Below are 17,863 nucleotides of genomic sequence, written 5' to 3'. Positions count from 1 at the left end.
CCGCCGCAAACCTTCCTCCCACTGAGACCCCGGCTGTACCCCCGCCTCTCAGCGCTGTTCCAGCTGGTGCTCAGAACCCAGAGGCCTTGACTTTAAACCAAGACCCCAGACATCCCAGCTCAGAAGCAATGTCACAGCTCAGAACCCAGAGGTCTCAGGTCGGAACGCCGCAGGAATCGGCACCAAGCCAGCCCAGATGTCACCGACAGCAGCTTCGGGGTCCTCCTAGGCAGCGAACCATGCTGTGAGACACCCCTCTCCACCATATAGCCAGAGACTTCCTGTGCAGAATCTCTACTCGGATCCCTCTGGGGACAGGCTCCTCACTACTACCCCACAGTTCCCCCCTCACACTGCTTTAGAGTATGGGAGTTTTTCTTAAGCCTGAACCCCAACCTGTCCCCCAATCACCTGGAGCATGCCACTTAAAATGCACACGGGTGCCAGCCTACAGTCCCCCCCAATTCTCACATCCTCCCCCTCCACTCTTCAGTCATCACCTGAGGGATTCCAAGGGCAAATATGTTTATTTACAAAATACACAGACCCTCCCAGCACGCAATGCCTGGGGGAGCGGGAGGGGCCGAGGCCTCACACACCTGAGACCCCAGGAGCACCAGGAGGGGCGGGGCTGGAAGCATGCCAGCCCCGCCCCCACCCAAATCCAAAGGTGGGTAGGGGACGGAGGGACAGTGCTCCCTCTCCAAGGTCATGACCGCGTGTCCAGTCGGTTCATGTATTCCTGCAAGGCCTTCAGACGGGCGTCTATTTCGGCCATGTCGGCCGCCTGGTGGTCGGAGCTGTATTCTGTGAGAGCGGGCATGGGCGTGGAGGGCTGTGAGGGGCCTGAAGCTACTCGGAGCTCCGGGGCCTATTTGCTGCCCTCAGTACCACCCCAGCGGACTCCGGGGCAGGCGAGGGGGAGATGTGGAGTCCCAGGCTCACCTTTGATGGGTCCCCAGCCCCCAGAACTGGCCAGGTATCTCTGAGAGCGGCCGCGTTCCATGGTGGTGAACTTCTGCAGCTGGGGAGGCACGAAAGGGGTCAGGCACCCTCCCTCTATTCCTGCTCCCCAAATCCCACTGCAACTTCTGAACCTGAGAACCTCAGAAAAAATAAGGGCTGACAATTACATAAAATGACTTTGTATTTACACCTAAACCCTCTGAGGTGAATATCATTAGTACCGTCCACATTTAACTCATAAACTAAGGTACTAAGAGGCTGAGTAACGACCTTGGAGTGGCACAGGTGGTGGGAAGAGGAGCCTGGTTTTAAAACCGGCAATTTGTAGCCGGAGCAGGTTCTCTTAACCAGCGTCCTCTGCCCCCACCCCACCCCCACGCTCCCTTCCAATCCAATGGTCTCAGAATACTCTGCACCCCGACCCCCAGAAGGAAGATGCGGACAGCGGCTTCTGGTGTTTCATGCTGCCCCTTCCTCCTTCGAGGCCTGAGGAAAGACACTCACCGTATTGGACCCACTCCAGCTCGTGGGGCTAGGAGGCTTCCTCCGATGGCGGTGGACGCTGAGAGGAGAGGGCGGAGCATTGAGGGACGATGGGAGGTGTCTTTGGTACCTTCCACCTCACCCTCCTCCGGGGTTTAAAGGTTCCATCACTCAGTTGCCCTACAAAAGACCGTTTCCCTCTCCCCCGACACCTTCTGGAGGCGGTTCTCTCCCCCAGCCCAAGTTTTACCCTCTGGGGAGGGATTCGGAGACATCCTCGAACTCGCTGCAGGAGCTGGCGGACGAGCAGCGGCTGCGGAAACTGTCCACTGGAGAAACGAGGAGCCCCGTGAGCCTCCCGCACGCACCGGCACCGCGGAGCCCTGGTGCCGACCCGTGCGCCCCGCGCGCTCCCGCCGTCTCCAGCCGCATTACCGGAGGAGCTGCGGCGTCGGGAGCGGTTGGCGTCCCCTCGGCAGGTCACGGCAGCAGGGGGCCGAGTCTGGCGAGCCCAGGAGATGGACGGGCCGTCCCCGCTTCCTCCGCTGCCAAATCGGTTCCGCTGCTGCTGCTGCTGCTGCTGCTGCTGTCTGGGGAGCGGGAAAGGAGACACCTGCCTGTGCGCCCCACGGATGTGGGGGAGCCGCTTCCCTATGGGTCGCAGCCAGGGCCGGTGACACGCCCGAGGTGGAAGGGAGAGAGGAAGCAGGGGACAGATAATGGAGACAGGTAGGAGACAAGGATGGGTGAAGGCCGGTCAGACAGCCAGGTCAAGGGGCAGGGGTAGGGGCCGGTGAGGAGGGACGGGCGCTAACTTCATCTTGATCTCTCTCTGCTTCTTCTCCTTGGCTTTCACAAAGGCTGTGGGGTCGAAACGCGGGACGCGACCACCTGGGGCGGGGAACAAGAGGCTGGGGTCACAGAATCTCGCCCCCATCATTCTCGTCCGTTCGGCCTCCTCCCACTCACGGGGCTGGGGCGGCACCGACCTGTGGGGGAGGGCGAGGGGCGGGCGGGACGGCCTCGACCCCGAGCCCCACGGCCGCTCTCCCGGGACGAGGAGCGGGTAGCGCCGCGGCCACGCGACGTGGAGCGCTCCCGAGACGATGCAGCCCGGTCCTCCCGGGCCGGGGGCGGAACCACTGGCGGAGTCCGTCTCCTGGGGGCACAGGACCCGCTGTCAGTTTCCCACCGGCCAGGACAAGTCCTGTCCCAAGCTCCTTCCCGGCCTGCACCAGCTCCGAACCTTCGCGTCCCTCCTCCCACGATTTCTAGTCATCCACAGCCTCGCACTAGATTCATACAGACTCTCCGCCTCTCTCAGAGTCCCACAAAACTCTCCCCAAAATACGTATGTCACTTCCCTACACCCCCTTCACTGGGGGCTTTTTCCAAGGTCTCCCAAAGCTCCCTGAAACTCCCCGATTTTCCACCACCCGCCTCAGTACAAAATCAGCGCACATCATCCAGATCTCCATCAGCAGCCCTACGCCCTTTCGCTCCACCAGACCCTCAGGCCCCGCCCCTCTCCCCGGGTCCCCACATCCAGGCCCCACCTCCTGATGCAGCAGCCTCAAGCCCCACTCTCCTCTCCCTGAACCCCACGCCCTGCACTGCCCACGATGAGGCCTCCTGTTTACCAGATCCTGTTACCTCCTCTCCTGCTGGACCCTCTTGCTCGCCCACCTCCATCCTGCACAGGCCCCGTCCTGTCACTCAGACCCCGCCCGCTCCCCTGTAGGCCCTGCCCAGCCTGCCCCAGCCCACCTGCAGGCGGAGTCCGCAGCTGAGGCCCCGCCCACCCCAGGCCGCGCCTCTCACCCCCTTTTGTACGAGGCAAGCTCGCTGTTCAGGGTCTTCAGCCGCGCGCGCAGGCTCCGTTCCGACGCCTTCACCTCCTCCAGCTGCCGAGACGCGACAGGGGTGCCGAGGACGCGGCTGAGGCCGGGGCCCGGGGTCCGCGCCCCACCCCCGCCCCCGCCGCCGCGTCCCTCACCTCCTTTGCCAGGCGGCGGCAGTCCAGGCTGCGGCGGGGGGCCCCGCGGGGCGCGAGGCCGCGCTCCTGCCGCAGCTCCAGCTCCAGGCCGCGCACCAGCCCGCGCAGCGCCTCGGCCTCCTGGCGCGCCTCCCGCCCCGCCAGCGCCTCCTCGCGCGACCGGCCCAGCTGCGCCTCCAGCTCATGCTTCTCCGACGCCAGGCGCGACACCCTGGGCGGAGAGAGAGAAGACAGCGAGGGCTGGGCGGGGGGGGGAGGGCACGTGTGAGGGCACCCCCATCATCCCCACTCCTCGTTGGGGGTCCCTACGGACCATTTCACCTCCCCCACCATGGGCGGACCTACCGCTCCCGGCTGCCCCCACGGCCACATCATCGTCATCCATCCCACGGGGCGCACACAGCCGTGTGAGTTCTGCTTCCAAAATATGTCATTGATCTGTTCTCCATACCCTCAAAGCCTCACCTTGGTCCTGGCCCCAGCCTGCCCCTGGCCTCCCAGCCAGGTCACACTGCCTCCTGTTCACAGGAGTGTCTAAAATGCAAATCCGATCAGGTCACGCTACTGAGTTCAGAACGCTTCCTTAAGAAAAAGATGCACACACAAGGCTCTTCGTGACAGCACTATTTGTAATAGCGAAAGAGTGGAAATAACCAAAATGTACATCAACGGAGAACTGGTTGAATTTCTATGGCGCATCCACTCACTTGAGTCCCACACGACTGTAAAAAGGAACAAGAAAGATCTCTATGTCCTGTCACCAAGTGACAACCAGATATGAGTTTAAAAACAATGCAGAACAATGTTTAGTGTGTGTCCTTATGTGAAAGAAAAAAAAGGGAATTACAAATTGCATATGTTCATATTTCAAAAATATATAAGGCTAAATCAAAAAATTTAAAAAGTAAGTTACCTATGAAAGATGGAAGGACAGAATTGGCCACCGGTATACAAGCTGGGCCCCTCTGAATGTACCCTCATTTTTAATGTTGACTTTGGAACCGTGAAAATATTCTACACACTGAACAAGCCCTATGCTGTCTGAACTTGGAAGCTAAGCAGGGTCGGGCCTGATTAGTACTTGGATGGGAGACCACCTAGGAAGACCAGGTGCTGCAGGCGTAAAAAATAAAAAGTAAGGGATTGTAAGCTGACAAGATCCTTGCGATCTGTGAGGTCAACCTCGCCCAAACAACAACAACAATAATAATAATAATAAAAGAAAAAAATATTCTACACAAATTTTAACAGAAGCAATTGCTAAAATGTTTAAAAGTGACTCAAACCACTCCAACTGTATATTGAAGTTGGTGGCATACTGGAGAATTATGTCAAGTGACCAAAAAAATTTTTTTTTCAATTTTAGCAAGTAGGATATATCCTAAGGGCAAAAAGAACTGCAAAGAAATCTTAAATTCATTCAGTACTCTCATTATTAGTAATTACATTGGTATTAGGATAAAGCAAATAAATAATTATGAATTATGTCACTATTACTAGAAATTAAAATTTTTCAGCATGAGAAAAGACATACAAATGAAAGAGGTTAATAAGCACAGACATCATTTTTCTCTGTCTAAAAATATGTCTACTTTCTGGTTCTTTCCACCTAAAAATGCTTAATAGTAATGTCAACCCAATGGCCATGAACACCCCTTAGGACCAGAGTGTGGTCTCTAAATACAATTTCCTACTAAAAAGAACCAATGCTCCTGGGAAAAATTACTTCTACCAGCTCTGGGGCTGGAAAGTCCAAGACATCTTGACATGCCACAAAACAAGGAAGCCATCTGTGGTGGGCTGAATATTAGCCACCCAAAAGACATCCACCCATGTTCTAATCTGTAAATGTTACCTTATATGGGGAAAAAAAAAGTTTATAGATCTGATTAAATCAAGGACTTTGAAATAAAGAGATTATCAAAGCGGGCCCTAAGTATAATCTCGGGTATCCCATAGAAGAGAGGCTGAGGGAGATTAGACACAGAAGAGAAGGCAATGTGACTACAGAGGCAAAGGCTGAAGTGAAGTGGTCACAAGCCAAAGATTGGTGGCAGCCACCAGAAGCTGGAAGAGTCAAGAGACGGATTCACCCCTAGAGCCCCAGCGGGGAGAACTGCCCAGTCCACACCTTGATCTCGGCCCAGTGAAAGCGATTTCAGACTTCTGGCCTCTAGAATGGGAAGAAAATTAGTTTCTGTTGTTTTAAACCACAAAGTTTGTAATTTGTCACGGCAGCCATAGGAAACCAACATACCATCAACCAAATTTACATTGGTGAGTAGATAATAATAGTAAAAACTGAACGAAACTCATTGATCTTCATGGAGGATGTAAGGAAACCAACTCATTATTCTGACAAAAGGTAAATAAAGGGGAAAAAACAAGCATTAATCATGCCTTTTCCACGGGAAATGTTACCTCAGGGAAACCAAACAGTTAATACGAGAATGCTTTCCTTATCGAAGAAATCCAGCTAACGAAAGCAGAATTATGGAATTAGCTCATTACCCTTTACCAACTCCTAATGAAAAATCTATCTAGCCACCGATCATCAATAATTACCAAAACTATATATTAACTCAGTTGTTCTCACCCTGCCTGAAAATTAAAATCAATTAGGGATCTTAAAAACATACAGATACCTACATTTTTGGCAAAACTTTGAATTTACCCTTGTCATCAAGAGGAAGACAAGAATGCCACCTATCTCTACTTCTTCTCAATGTCGTCGTACTGGAGGTCCTAGCCAGTGCGATAAGGCAATAAAAAGAAATGAAAGATAAGGATTGAGAAGGAATGAACAGAATGGTCATTTGTAGATGATGATAAACACTGAAAATCAGAAAGAATCTACAGATAAATTATTAGAAATACTAAGAAAGCTAACTGAAGTTGCTAGATACAAAATCAATATACAAATATCAATTACACTCAAATCAATATGATCGATATTTAAAGTAAAGAAACCATTAACACAAGTACCCAAAGATGAAAAAAAAAATCTAACAAAAAGGGTTAATGGAACAACATTACTGAGATATTAAATAAGACCTAAATAAATGTAAAGACTAACTCTGTCTACAGACTGGAACACTCACTACAGTATTTATAAAGATTTCAGCTCTCCCTAAATTGTTCTATAGATTCAACACGATACCAATAAAAATTCCAACAGGTTGTATGTGTTTGTACTGAAAAACCTATCAATTCTGAAGTTTATACGGAAATGCGAATTGCCAAGAATAACCAAAAAAAAAAATCTTGAAAAGAAAAAACAAAAGCGAGAGAACTGGCTCTACCCAACGTTGGACTAATTATAAAGCTACTGTAATTAAAACAGGATGGTGCTGGCACCAGGAGAGACAAATAAACCACTGGACTACAGAGCACAGAACCTCACCTATGGATAAATACGATTCGTGATAAAGGCGACAATGGCTGAGCAGTAGGATAAGGACACTCTTTTCAATAAACAGCACCGGGATGGATGAATGACTAGTCAATGAAAGGACCTCCACCTCATCAAAAATCAATCCCAGGTGAATTGTAAATGTCAGAATTATAGATGATGATACAGGAGAATGTCTTCGTGACACCGGGGCAAAAGGATTCTGAGACAGGACATAAACATTACTAACTTTAAAGGAAAAATGTATAAATGAGTCTATGTGAAAATGAAGAACCTCTGTGGATCAAAAGTCACTTACATGAAGAGAGTGAAAAGGCCCGGGGAAGGCAAGGAGGAGAGTTTCTGAAATGCATAAAATTCATACAGGGCTTATCTCCAGACTACGTAAAGAACTCCTAGAAATCAATAAGAAATGGGTGACCAGAAGGAAAAGAAACATGACAGGTGAACAGGCAACTCACAAAAGCGGAAACCCAACTGGCAATTAAACGTAAGAAAAAGTGCTCCGCCTCACGGGGAATGAGGGATATGCAAACAGAAACAACCCAAAGGTGCTGGGCTGATGAGAACTTTATGAGAGGGATCCAGTTCTCACTATGCGAAGTCATCGGCCTCAGCACCTCCTGACAGAAGCAAGGTGTCTTGCCAAAAACCTGAACCGGGTTAGCCTGTACGTTTAATAACTACTTCATCAGAAATATAGAAAACAGAGGAATACATTAACCACGAAGATAAAATCCACAAAATCTGGACCATGGGAAAAACTCTGCAGGACAAATGACCTGGCTTCTTCCACAACTAAGCAGCATGCAAAAAGGGGGTACTTTAATAAATTAAAAGAGATTTAATAAACACATCAACAAATTGCAATGTGTGGCTGTGTTCGGATATTAATTCACAGAAGAGATCTGTGAAATAATCAGAGAAGTGTCAACACATACACACACTATAGAATTTTTGGCAATTCTGTCGTATGTGATAACGGTGCTTCTGTTTTTATCTTAAATGTCCCTGTACGTTGAAGATAGATTTTGGAGTATTTATGGAGGAGAAACGATGTCTGGGATTTGCTTCTCAGGAGAGAGCGGGGAGTGAAGATCGAACAAGATGGGTAAAAAATTGATGACATTTGAAGCTGGGAACAAGCACATGAGCATTATACTACTGTCTACTTCTGTGTGTGCTTGGGATTTTTCCTAATAAAACATTTTTTTAAAAAAATCTGTGGCTCCCCAAGCTCTCCAAAGAGCTTCCCTTGCAGCCGAAGTCCCCCATGCTCCGTCCTCCCCCATCCCTGTCCCTCGGTGCTCCAGCCCAGCCTCTCTGCGAGGGCAGCCCTTCCTCCTGGAACGCTCCTCCTGGCATGAACGACTCTGCTTGTCCTTCAAACACTGCCTCGCACAGAAGCCCGCGGGCCCCCGGCCAGGCCCGATCACATCCCTCTGCTCTCTGCTCTCCCAGCTGTCTGTGCATTTCCTTCCAGCTGCCGAGCTGGCGCGCATCAGGGAGACGATGTTTTCTGTCTGGATCCCCACCCCACCGGGACAGCGTGGCCAGCTGTCTGGCCACTGGGTAGGAACCTGGGCTCTCTCACCAGGCTGCCTGCATCCAACGCTGCTCCACTAATGACGAGCTGGGTGACCACGGGCAGTTTCACTTCACATCTCTGTGAAGTGTGACAATAATGCCTTATCCGTAGGTGGTGGGACTCTAGGACGAGTGCTTAGACCATGTCTGGCACTGAGTAAGGGCCCAGGAAATATTAACTAGTGCTGGGCAGCGTGCCTGGCACACAGTAGGAACTCATTAAGGGTTGGATGAATGAATGAATAAATCCTGGAGTCTTCCCAAACTCCCAAGCTTCAAACTGGGAAGAGGAAAAGAAGCCACTATCCGGCTCTGGGAATCTCAAGGCAGAGGGCGCCACCTTGTGGCCATCCTGGAAAGCACATGCGCACACACACGTACACACCTACCAGACTCGAGGGCAGATCCGAGGCTGAACTGAAAGTAAAGCTTATCTTGTTTCCAGAACTATGCCCAGCTCCTCCAGGAAGACCCACAGGCTTCTCCAGCCGCGTGAGCTCCAAGTCCTGGCAGGGCAGAGGGCTGGTCCTCCCTGTCAGCACTGAGCAGCCAGTCCTGGGCTGGCAGCTGCCAACCGTGCACAACGGCTAAGGGAACCAAAGTGGGCTTGGCGCCGTCTGCCTGGATTCAAGGTCTACACCGGCCGTATTACTCACTGTGTGACCTAGGGCAAGTTCTCTAACCTCTCTGTGCCTCTGTTTCATCCTTTGTAAAATGGGGACGATAGCAATGCCTGCTCAGTGAGGATCAAATAAACTAATGATAAAGCACTGAGCAGAGTCCCTGACACACAGTTAAATGCTCACAAACGTTAGCTCCTAGTATTATTATTATTATTATCATTATTACTACTACTACTACTTCTACTACTACTACTTCTACTACTACTACTATTACTGCTGCTGTTGCTACTAGTAAAAATATTCTTAGCCTTCCCCAGTGAGTGGGGATCCCTCCAGGTGGAGACTGAGTCCCCCACACAGCGGGCACTCAACGTGCCGAAAACCTTTGCTTTCTTCGCTTCTTTCTTCCAGCGCCCTCGTTCTCACCACGCCCCCACCCTAACACGAGGCCTCGCACGTGCTGCCCCCTCTGCCCAGAACACGTCCTCGCCCCTCCGTCTGATCCACCCCAGGACCCCATCGGGCGGCTGTCCCAGGCTCCCGCAGCCCAGGCTCTCGCAGCCCAGGCTCTTTCCCGACTAACCCCATCTCCCTCTGCAACGACACATTCAAGTGCTGACGTGACACTGGCTGGCTGTCCCCTTGTTGGGCCACTTCCGGGAGGGGTAGGGGAGGGGCCAGCACAGAGGAGGCCCTGAGTAGAGCACTCCGGCCCATCCTGTCTTCACACGTGCTGCCCCCTTGGCCCGGGACACCCCTCTTACCAGAGAGGGTCAGGGCCGCTTCTGGGATCCCTCGCCCCGCCCACTCTGAGTCCTCACTATCTACAGACAGATCCATCTCCCCCACTGGACTGGGAGTCCCAGGAGGGCAGGGCCAGGATTGTCTCGGTCGCCACTCTGTCCCTAGCACCACCCAGCACGAGGCGAGCGCAGAGGAGAGGCTCAGAATATCTGGTGAACGAAGGCCCGCCATCCTCCCAACGGTGCTAAGAATCACCGGGTCCCGCAATGCATGATGGGATGAGCCCCCCAACCCCAATTGCCCCCTCTCCCAGACTCACTGCTCCCGCAGGTGCCAGATCTCGGAGTCCCGGGGGTCCCGAGGGTCCTGGTGGTCCAGCCCCCGAAGGCGGCCCAGCTCCTCCTTCAGCGAGCGAATGATGCCCTGGAGGACCACGGGGTCCGGCTTGCCCTGGTACGGGAGGGGCAGCGGGTAGTGAATCCTGAGGATTAGAACCGTGGCATCTCAGAGGCCAAGGATCCCCCAAGGGCACTACCAGACCCCGAGAGCCCGAGAGCATGAAAACGCTCCGTTCCAAACACCTCACGTTCCTAGGGGCTCAGGTCCTAAACGCGACTTCCAGCCCCCTCCCTGCCCCCACGCCCATTGCTCCTTGCGCCAGTCAGCCACCCCTACGACTCTCTTATAGAGCAATCGTGGAACCACTCGGTCATGTGACTTGCAGCCACGCCCAACCCTGAGATTCCGTGGTAGGAGATTCTAGATGGCCTAACGTGGGTCCCCCCTTGGTTGGCGAAAGGTAGGGCATCTTGATTAACTGCTCCACTGGGTGCTGTTCATAGAACAGCACTTGGTAACATGATAACTTCCCACCAGAAAATCAGGGAGCTATTAACAAAGGGAGCAGACACTGTCCCCGGCTACCCAACAGCCATTCCCAACGCCTTTCTCCCTTGCTGCCTCCCGCTAAAGACTAGGCAGCCAGATATTCATTTGCCCAGCATTCCTTGCATGTGACTACTTCTGGCCAAATATTATGGAAAAGGCCAAGTGATCATTTCTGGCCGAATATTATAGAAAATCTGTCGGGAGTCTTCTGAGAACACTTTGGTTTTCCTGATAAAAACAACAGGTACAATTAGCAAGCGCATCTCTGTGCTGCTCCCTCTTGCTTTGCTGCAGACACAATGCCTGGAGGTCCAGCAGCCATTTCTGACCAGGAAGAGATACGGATGAAGTGACAATCCAACACATTAAGGGTGGGAAAAAAAACAAACAGGAGACGACGTTTCTGATGAAATGACTGAGTTGCCACCACCTCCCTAGACACCTTGTTAAGCAATAAACTATTGCTTGTTTAAGGCACTTGTCGCCATACACAGTATTAAACAATACAAACCTCAACACTGAAGATTCCAAAGGCAAGGCTGAAGCGACGTTCCTGCCTTGCCCTAGGTACCTGGGGCTCCTGAGGTCTAACCACATCCTCTCCTACCTGCCCGCCAGTGTCAGCCTAGAGTCAGCCCCTTGTCGCACCTGTCAAACTCCACAGAGTAGATGAGGATCAGGTAGCGCTTGGAGTTGAGCTGGGCGGATCTCGAGGCCAAGGGGCCTGGGCGGCCCCCCATCTTGCGGTTCCGCAGGGACTCCAGATCTGTGTAGGTCAGCAGGTCAAGGGTGACCGACTCGCTGCTCTGTTGTGAGGATGGGAGGAGCTGCGACAAGACCCAGAGCACACGACCCCCAAGCCCAGGCCACACCCCCACAAGTCCAGACCACACCCCACAAAGCCCAAGCCACGCCCCCACAAAGCCCAGGCCACACCCCGGCCGGTCTCTGGGCTAGCTGGCCGGACCCACACTGAGGCTGATGAGCAAGATGGCCCTGTCCAAGGTGCTGGCACGAGGACGTCATCAGGGAGAAACTGAAAAGAACCTAAATGCTCGACCACTGGGGACGGCTTAAGACTATGGCTCTAAGTGTTGTCTGCAGACCCCTCAGGGTCCCTGAGACCCTTTCAGAATGTCCAAGAAGTCAAAACAATTTGTAGAATAATATTAAGATGTCATTTGCCTTTTTTGCTGTATTGACATTTGCACCAATGGTGCAAAAGTAATGGATAAATACGGTGGTGCCCATGAGCAGAAATTCAGCTGGTGGCATCGAATGTGCTAGCGGTCATTGTATTCTCCACTGCCATGCAGTCTCAGTGGTGGGCCAGGAGGGAGAAGTAAACAAGTAAATAAAGAGATGATAGACAGACAGGCAGACAGACAGACGAAACACAGGAAATGAAACCTGGGAATAGTCTTGATGACACCGTAAAAATTGTTAATTTACAGAACCTCAACCCTTACGTACACAGCTTTGTACTACTCTGTGACAAAACAGGAAGCGCCTGTCATGCTGCTCACCAAAGCGCGACTGTTGTCTCAGAAAAAGCACTTATGCCATCGAGTTTTAAGCTAAGCTTGCCACTTTTTCATGGCACGCTACTTTTACTTGAATGAATGACTGCCAAACAAAACTAGGGTTATTCAGACTTGGGTGCCTAGAAGGCATTTTCTCAAAAATGAACAGTGAGCCTGCCACATCAAGAAAAACAGCTAACGGTATTTGTTGCCAATGATAAAATTCAAACGCCCAAGTGAAAATTGCGATTTTGGAAAACGATCTGCCACCGTGTGCCTGACAGCCTCTCAATATTAAAAGACCGTCCTGGTGAGGTCTGTGAGGATGTTAACAAATGTGACTTCCTGATGTTGTATAATGAAATGCGTCGACATTTGGAAGGTCAGTACAGCTCACAGGTGACGTTACAAACTGGGTAAAAGATGCAGGCAACGTGCGAGATGCAGCAGTAGATTTTAGCGTAACAGTACACGACGTTCACCGATATGGCTTTAGATTCTACACCGCCACCAACCTTTAAAGAACTATCACCTGTCCAATTTCTTGTGTGTTAGCAAAGAAAGATATGCACGGTTATCTGAAGAAGTTATGAAAGGGCTTCCTTTCCTACTACATAACTACGTGAGACAGATTTTTCTGCATATACTTCAACCAAAACATAGAACAGACTAAATGCAAGAGAACATCTGAGAATCTAGCAGTTTTCCATGATGCCGGACATTAAAGAGATTGGCAAAAATGTAAAAACAACACTACGTTTCTTCCTAATTTGTTTTAGAAAATATATTTTTCATAAAAATGTTACTGAGATTAACATGTAACAGGTTTATTACTGTTATTTTTAAATGAATTCATAGATATCTTTAAATTTCTCTGAATTTCTAATATGGCGAACAAATATTGATAGATAAATCCTACGTAGATAAAGCTCTTTGGTGTCCTCAATAATTTTTCAGAGAAGAAAGGGATTTTGAGATCAAAAATTTCGAGTCTACGGCCATGCCACCCTGAACGTGCCCGATCCCGTCTGATCTCGGAAGCTAAGCAGGGTCGGGCCTGGGTAGTACTTGGATGGGAGACCACCTAGGAAGACCAGGTGCTGTAGACGTAAAAAAAAAAAAAAAAAGTTTGAGAACCACTGGGTTACAGAAGTAACGAGGCGTGGGTACAACGCAATACAAAGCAATTGCTAACGAGGATGACAAACTCAAAGGTTGATGACAACAACCACAACAACAATAATAAAATTAACAGACAATACCTGTACAGCATGTATTATGAGCCAGGCATCACTCTAAGCTTTTAACACATAACTCGTTTAATCTTCACAACACTACAAAATGCAGACTGCTATCACCCACACATTACAGAGAGGGACACTAAGGCACGGAGGGGAAGTCACTGGCCCTGGCTCCCAGCTCGTGGCAGTGATGAGTCTGAATTCAGAGTGCGTGCTCTTGGCTCTTATGCTTTTATGCCTATAGATTCTCAATGCTAACAGTCGGGTGGGACACAGAAAGGGGATGCTTAGGGACTCAGTTTCCAAGTCACATATGACTACTGCCACAATGACACGAGCGCATGTTCTATCTGTCATCAGAGAAATAATGCAATCATGGCATCTAAATAACATCCCTGTCACTCTGAGTTCCAATCGGGTTTTTCTTTTCCTGTCGATACTTGTAACCACCTGACATGATATCCTTTTAAATTGTCTTTCTCTCCCACTAGAATGTCACCCACGTGAAGACAGAGATTTTGTCTCTTTTGTTCACTGCCGTGTTGACAATAGTGCCTGGCACACTGACGATGCTAAGGAAATGCAATAAATGATTGGCTATATTCACTGACATAACTAAATTCTTATGAAATATTGTTGAATCTTTTAAAAACAGGTTGAAGGATACCTTGGGAAATACAGCAACTACACATAATTATAGGTCTGCAAATGTGCACACGCAGCTTCCCACGTGCATAGAGAATGGAGAAATGACCGGAGTGATTTCCACCAAAACATTGCCAGGAATGATTATTAGGAGTGGAGTGACTTTTCCTTTCTTCTTTACATTTATTTCTCTGTGACTTGACTTTAATACATGAGAATAACTCTCAGAATCAGAAGAAGCCATTTACATTTGGGAAAGAAGAAAAAGAGAGCCCCGCCCCCTCAATGAAAGAGAAAGCAAAGGGTCTTGCAGACGTTGGATGGCCAGCTACCCCCAAGGAATCCGGGGGACAGAAACCTCCCCCCACCCCACCCGGTCCCTACCTGCGTGAGGGCTGACTCCAGCATGTTACAGAAGATGTTGAACTGTTTGAAGTTCCCCGTCTTGTGAGTCAAATCTTCGATGACTAGGTGGGGAGAAAAGTCCTTCCTGAGGCCTGACCATCTGTCCCACCCAAGGGCAAGGCACCCGAGCCTTCTACCTTTCCCTGACTCCAGGGCCTCTGGCCTGAGGGATGAGTCCTACACCCCCTCCCCACTTCAGAGCTTCCGGTCAGGTAGAAGAGGCCAGTGGGCAGGATGCGGTTGGCCTCATCTTCTAGAAGAAGCTGATTCCGGGGAGGACAGGCGAGCCCACACCAGGTAGGCACACTCACAGCTGGCATCGAACTCGCCCCTCCACTGGTCAGCTGTCATCCGGTCCTCCACCTCCAGCTCTAGCACCTGCCCAGACACCAGCACCCGCACAGCATGCTCCACACCTCGGAAGACGTAGTCCACCTGCAGGCCAGCTGGCTGGTCCATGGCCAGTGTCACTGGAGAAAGGGACGAGACAGAGACCCAGAGGGGCTGAGAGTTCAGGTTCAGTAGCTAGAAAGCCAAAATTCACGTCCTGGTTCCACCACTTACCAGCTGTGGCACCTTAGGAAAGAGACTTCCTCTCTCTGTGCCTGCGTTTCCTCACCTGGAAAATGGGTACAAGAAGAGCACCAACCTCGCAGACTTGTCATGAGGGTGAAACTGAGCAATCCACATAAAAGCGTGTAAAATTGTCCTGCACGTTACGAAGCCCAATACATGCTGGCTAGTGGTATATATGACTTCTGACAAAAGAATCACGATTGATACTATTAATCATTCATTTATTAATCCTTATACTCATTATATATTTAGAATTATTCATTCATTCAGCAAACATTTGCAGAGAAAAATCCAGCTGGAAAGGAGGACAGAGTATTGAGGTCAGGTGGGGCAGAGATTTTAAAGAAGGGGTCGGGGCACGCCTCTGTGAGGAGCCGGCCACGTAGCTCCCTAGGGAACGAGGTCCACATTGGGAGAAGAGCCAGTGCCACAAACTATCCAGGACACACTTAAATCATTCACGCTGAATTAATCACTGATTTTATTAATTAGTCTGTTGTTCTCAGCCAACAGAGCTCCTTCTCGATGTTAGTTCTACCAGGAGCTGGAAGAGGGTCAGGCCTCCCGCCTCAGCTGGTTTGGAATGGGAGCCCCGGGCTACCTGGGTTCACGTCCAGGTTCAGCTGTGTACAGACGTGGGCAAGTCGCCTAATCTCTCTTATGGCCAGACTCCTTATCTATAAAGCACATTCCTTATCTATAAAGCTGCTCCGGGTGCTGGGGATCTGATGAGACCAGATTATGGCTGTGCCCTCAAGAGGGTGGCAACAATCCAGAGACATAAAAATGTCGAGCAGTGAGGACAGGGGACGCTGGGGGTGGGGGTGGCCAGCAGAGGCCTGGAGGGAGAGGAGGAGACAAGTGAACACCTAGGGAAGTGTCCAGGCAGACGGGACAGCCAGGCAAAGGCCCCAAGGTGAGTTGTTCCTAGTTTGTTCTAAGAACAGTAAGGGGGGCAGTGTGAGGGAGGGAGGGGGTGAGTGCCGAGAGCAGAGGTGACATGGGACCGATGATGTTCACGCAGGCCTTTGTAAGTCCACAGGAAGATAAGAGGGCCCGTCTCCCTGGACTGGTGTAAGGATTAAATAAGTTAATCATGCTAAATCCTTGGGGAAACTGAGCCATGTCTGACACACAGCAAGAACTCAATACAGACCGGCATCCTCGCCATTATTATTGTTATTATTGCTTTATTGTTTCTGAGCTTGAAAGGGACTATAGAGACAAGGAAAGCCGCTTCCCTCCCCAGTGTACAGATCGGGTCATTGAGGCTCAACAAGGAAAAACGGCCCTGTGCAGAGTGGCACAGCTGCTCCAAAGACAGAGCCACCCAGGGCTGCCCGTAACCTAGATTGGTGACCATCCTAATGCCTGGTCTCCTTCTCTCCCCACCGCCTCCTTTAGTCCTCACGCTCTCCCCAGGAAGTCCTTCCTGAAGTCTGATGTTGGAAAATTGAGGCAGAAAAAGATGAACCCTGAAACTCTAAGACAGCGATTTTTAACCTTTTTAGAGTCCTTGAGCCTTTGAGAGTGTAATGAGATCTCTGAACCCTCCCAGGACAGATGAATAAGCCCATAACCTTAATGGGCTTATTCATCTGTCCTGGGAGGGTTCAGGGGCTCCCAGAATATCACCCCCAGGTCCATTGACAAGATCCCCTTTCTCCAGCCCCAAGAACAACTGCCCGAGCCCCTACACGTCCTGACAGGTGCCTGTCTCTAGACTCAAGCTCTTGACTTTAGTTGGGGGAGGGGTCTCTGGTGCTTTGGAGGGGCTGATGAAATCTGGAGCCCTCTTTCCCCAGAAAACTAGCACTCTCGCAATTGTGCTGTCATTCTCTGGAGATTCGGAGGTCCGTACAGCTCCAGCTTTCAACATATCCCTCACCCCTGGCCCCCAACGCCGGCGCCAGGCAGCGCTGTACCTGCCCCAACGGGTGCCCTAGACCCCGCCCACCGACCCGCCCTCAGACTCCGCGAGCCAATCAGCGGCCACGCCGCCCTGGTTACCAAGGCGTTGGAGGCAGCAGCGGGCAGAACACCTGAAGAGCCGCGGAGCTTCACAGCCCTAGTCACTGCCGAGTCGTGGTACCCAACTCCCAGGAGGAGACAGAGGAGGAAGGCGGCCCGCCACCCCATCCCCGATGCCAACCCGACCCTGTCCTCCTTCCTCACTCCCCGACATAAGCACCCCCATTCTCACGCCGAAGGTAGCAGCCCTTCCCTAGATAACAGAGCCATAACGCATCCAACTGCCCTGATGTCATTAGCTTCCATCTCAGTGCCCAGATATTAAGCCCCTGAATACTCTCTCCGAATTCAACCCTCCCCTGACACACACCTGCCTGCCTCACCTCCACAAAGTCCGCAGGCTCCTCCCGCCTCGCTCCCCCATCCTCTCTTCTAGGCATGTGGTAAGTGTTCAACAATTGCTGACGGAATAAATCCCACACCCCTGCCAGCTCGACCGTCCCTTCCAGATCCCAGCTCCCCACCACTCACTCACTCATTCCCTAGAGGAATCTCTTCCCTGAGATTCTGGGCTTCCCTTCCGCTTCCCTCTGCAGAACCTCTCTCCCTCCAAATTCCAGGCCCGCCTCCTTCTACTAGTTCTGAAACCAGCCCTCTCCTCCCCAAATCTCTTATTTCTATTTCGCTCTCTCAGATTGGGGTGGGGGAGGGAGTGAGGAGGAAGGCACACTCCCCTTCTCCCTATACTAGCCCCATGTTCTCCTGGGGTTCTCCCCATATTCTACCTAAATTTTGCTCCCCCC

The 17,863-nt window shown here is 51.1% G+C and overlaps 1 protein-coding gene and 1 non-coding gene across 6 annotated transcripts in view; one reads left to right on the top strand and one right to left on the bottom strand.

Moving 5' to 3' along the window:
• Positions 1–508: 508 nt before the first annotated feature.
• CCDC61 (coiled-coil domain containing 61) overlaps positions 509–17,863 on the bottom strand; it is a 21,658-nt gene continuing 4,303 nt past the window's right edge. For 3 of the 5 annotated variants that reach the window (XM_039866254.1, XM_039866256.1, XM_039866253.1), the window contains exons 2-14: positions 14,825–14,983; positions 14,493–14,575; positions 11,348–11,505; positions 10,131–10,292; positions 3,446–3,656; positions 3,271–3,353; positions 2,439–2,608; positions 2,265–2,340; positions 1,885–2,039; positions 1,700–1,778; positions 1,471–1,528; positions 946–1,097; positions 509–807 (exon numbers count right to left, since the gene is read on the bottom strand). In XM_039866254.1, the coding sequence (XP_039722188.1) occupies positions 531–807; positions 946–1,097; positions 1,471–1,528; positions 1,700–1,778; positions 1,885–2,039; positions 2,265–2,340; positions 2,439–2,608; positions 3,271–3,353; positions 3,446–3,656; positions 10,131–10,292; positions 11,348–11,505; positions 14,493–14,575; positions 14,825–14,972 (1,812 nt within the window). In that variant the 5' untranslated portion in view covers positions 14,973–14,983 and the 3' untranslated portion in view covers positions 509–530. Of the gene's footprint in view, positions 808–945; positions 1,098–1,470; positions 1,529–1,699; positions 1,779–1,884; positions 2,040–2,264; positions 2,341–2,438; positions 2,609–3,270; positions 3,354–3,445; positions 3,657–10,130; positions 10,293–11,347; positions 11,506–14,492; positions 14,576–14,824; positions 14,984–15,077; positions 15,133–17,863 lie in introns of all 5 variants that reach the window. The other 2 variants (XM_039866255.1, XM_039866258.1) reach the window with 2 other exon arrangements.
• Positions 13,213–13,331, top strand: LOC120605365 (5S ribosomal RNA). The gene has a single exon (XR_005653618.1). It is a non-coding gene; the product is annotated as a 5S ribosomal RNA (ribosomal RNA).

The sequence above is a fragment of the Pteropus medius genome, unplaced genomic scaffold (genome assembly GCF_902729225.1).
Source record: "Pteropus medius unplaced genomic scaffold, Ma_sr-lr_union100, whole genome shotgun sequence".
NCBI classification, from domain to species: domain Eukaryota; kingdom Metazoa; phylum Chordata; class Mammalia; order Chiroptera; family Pteropodidae; genus Pteropus; species Pteropus medius.
The sequence above is the reverse complement of the archived record's forward strand: the minus strand, read 5'-3'. Positions and strand labels throughout refer to the sequence as shown.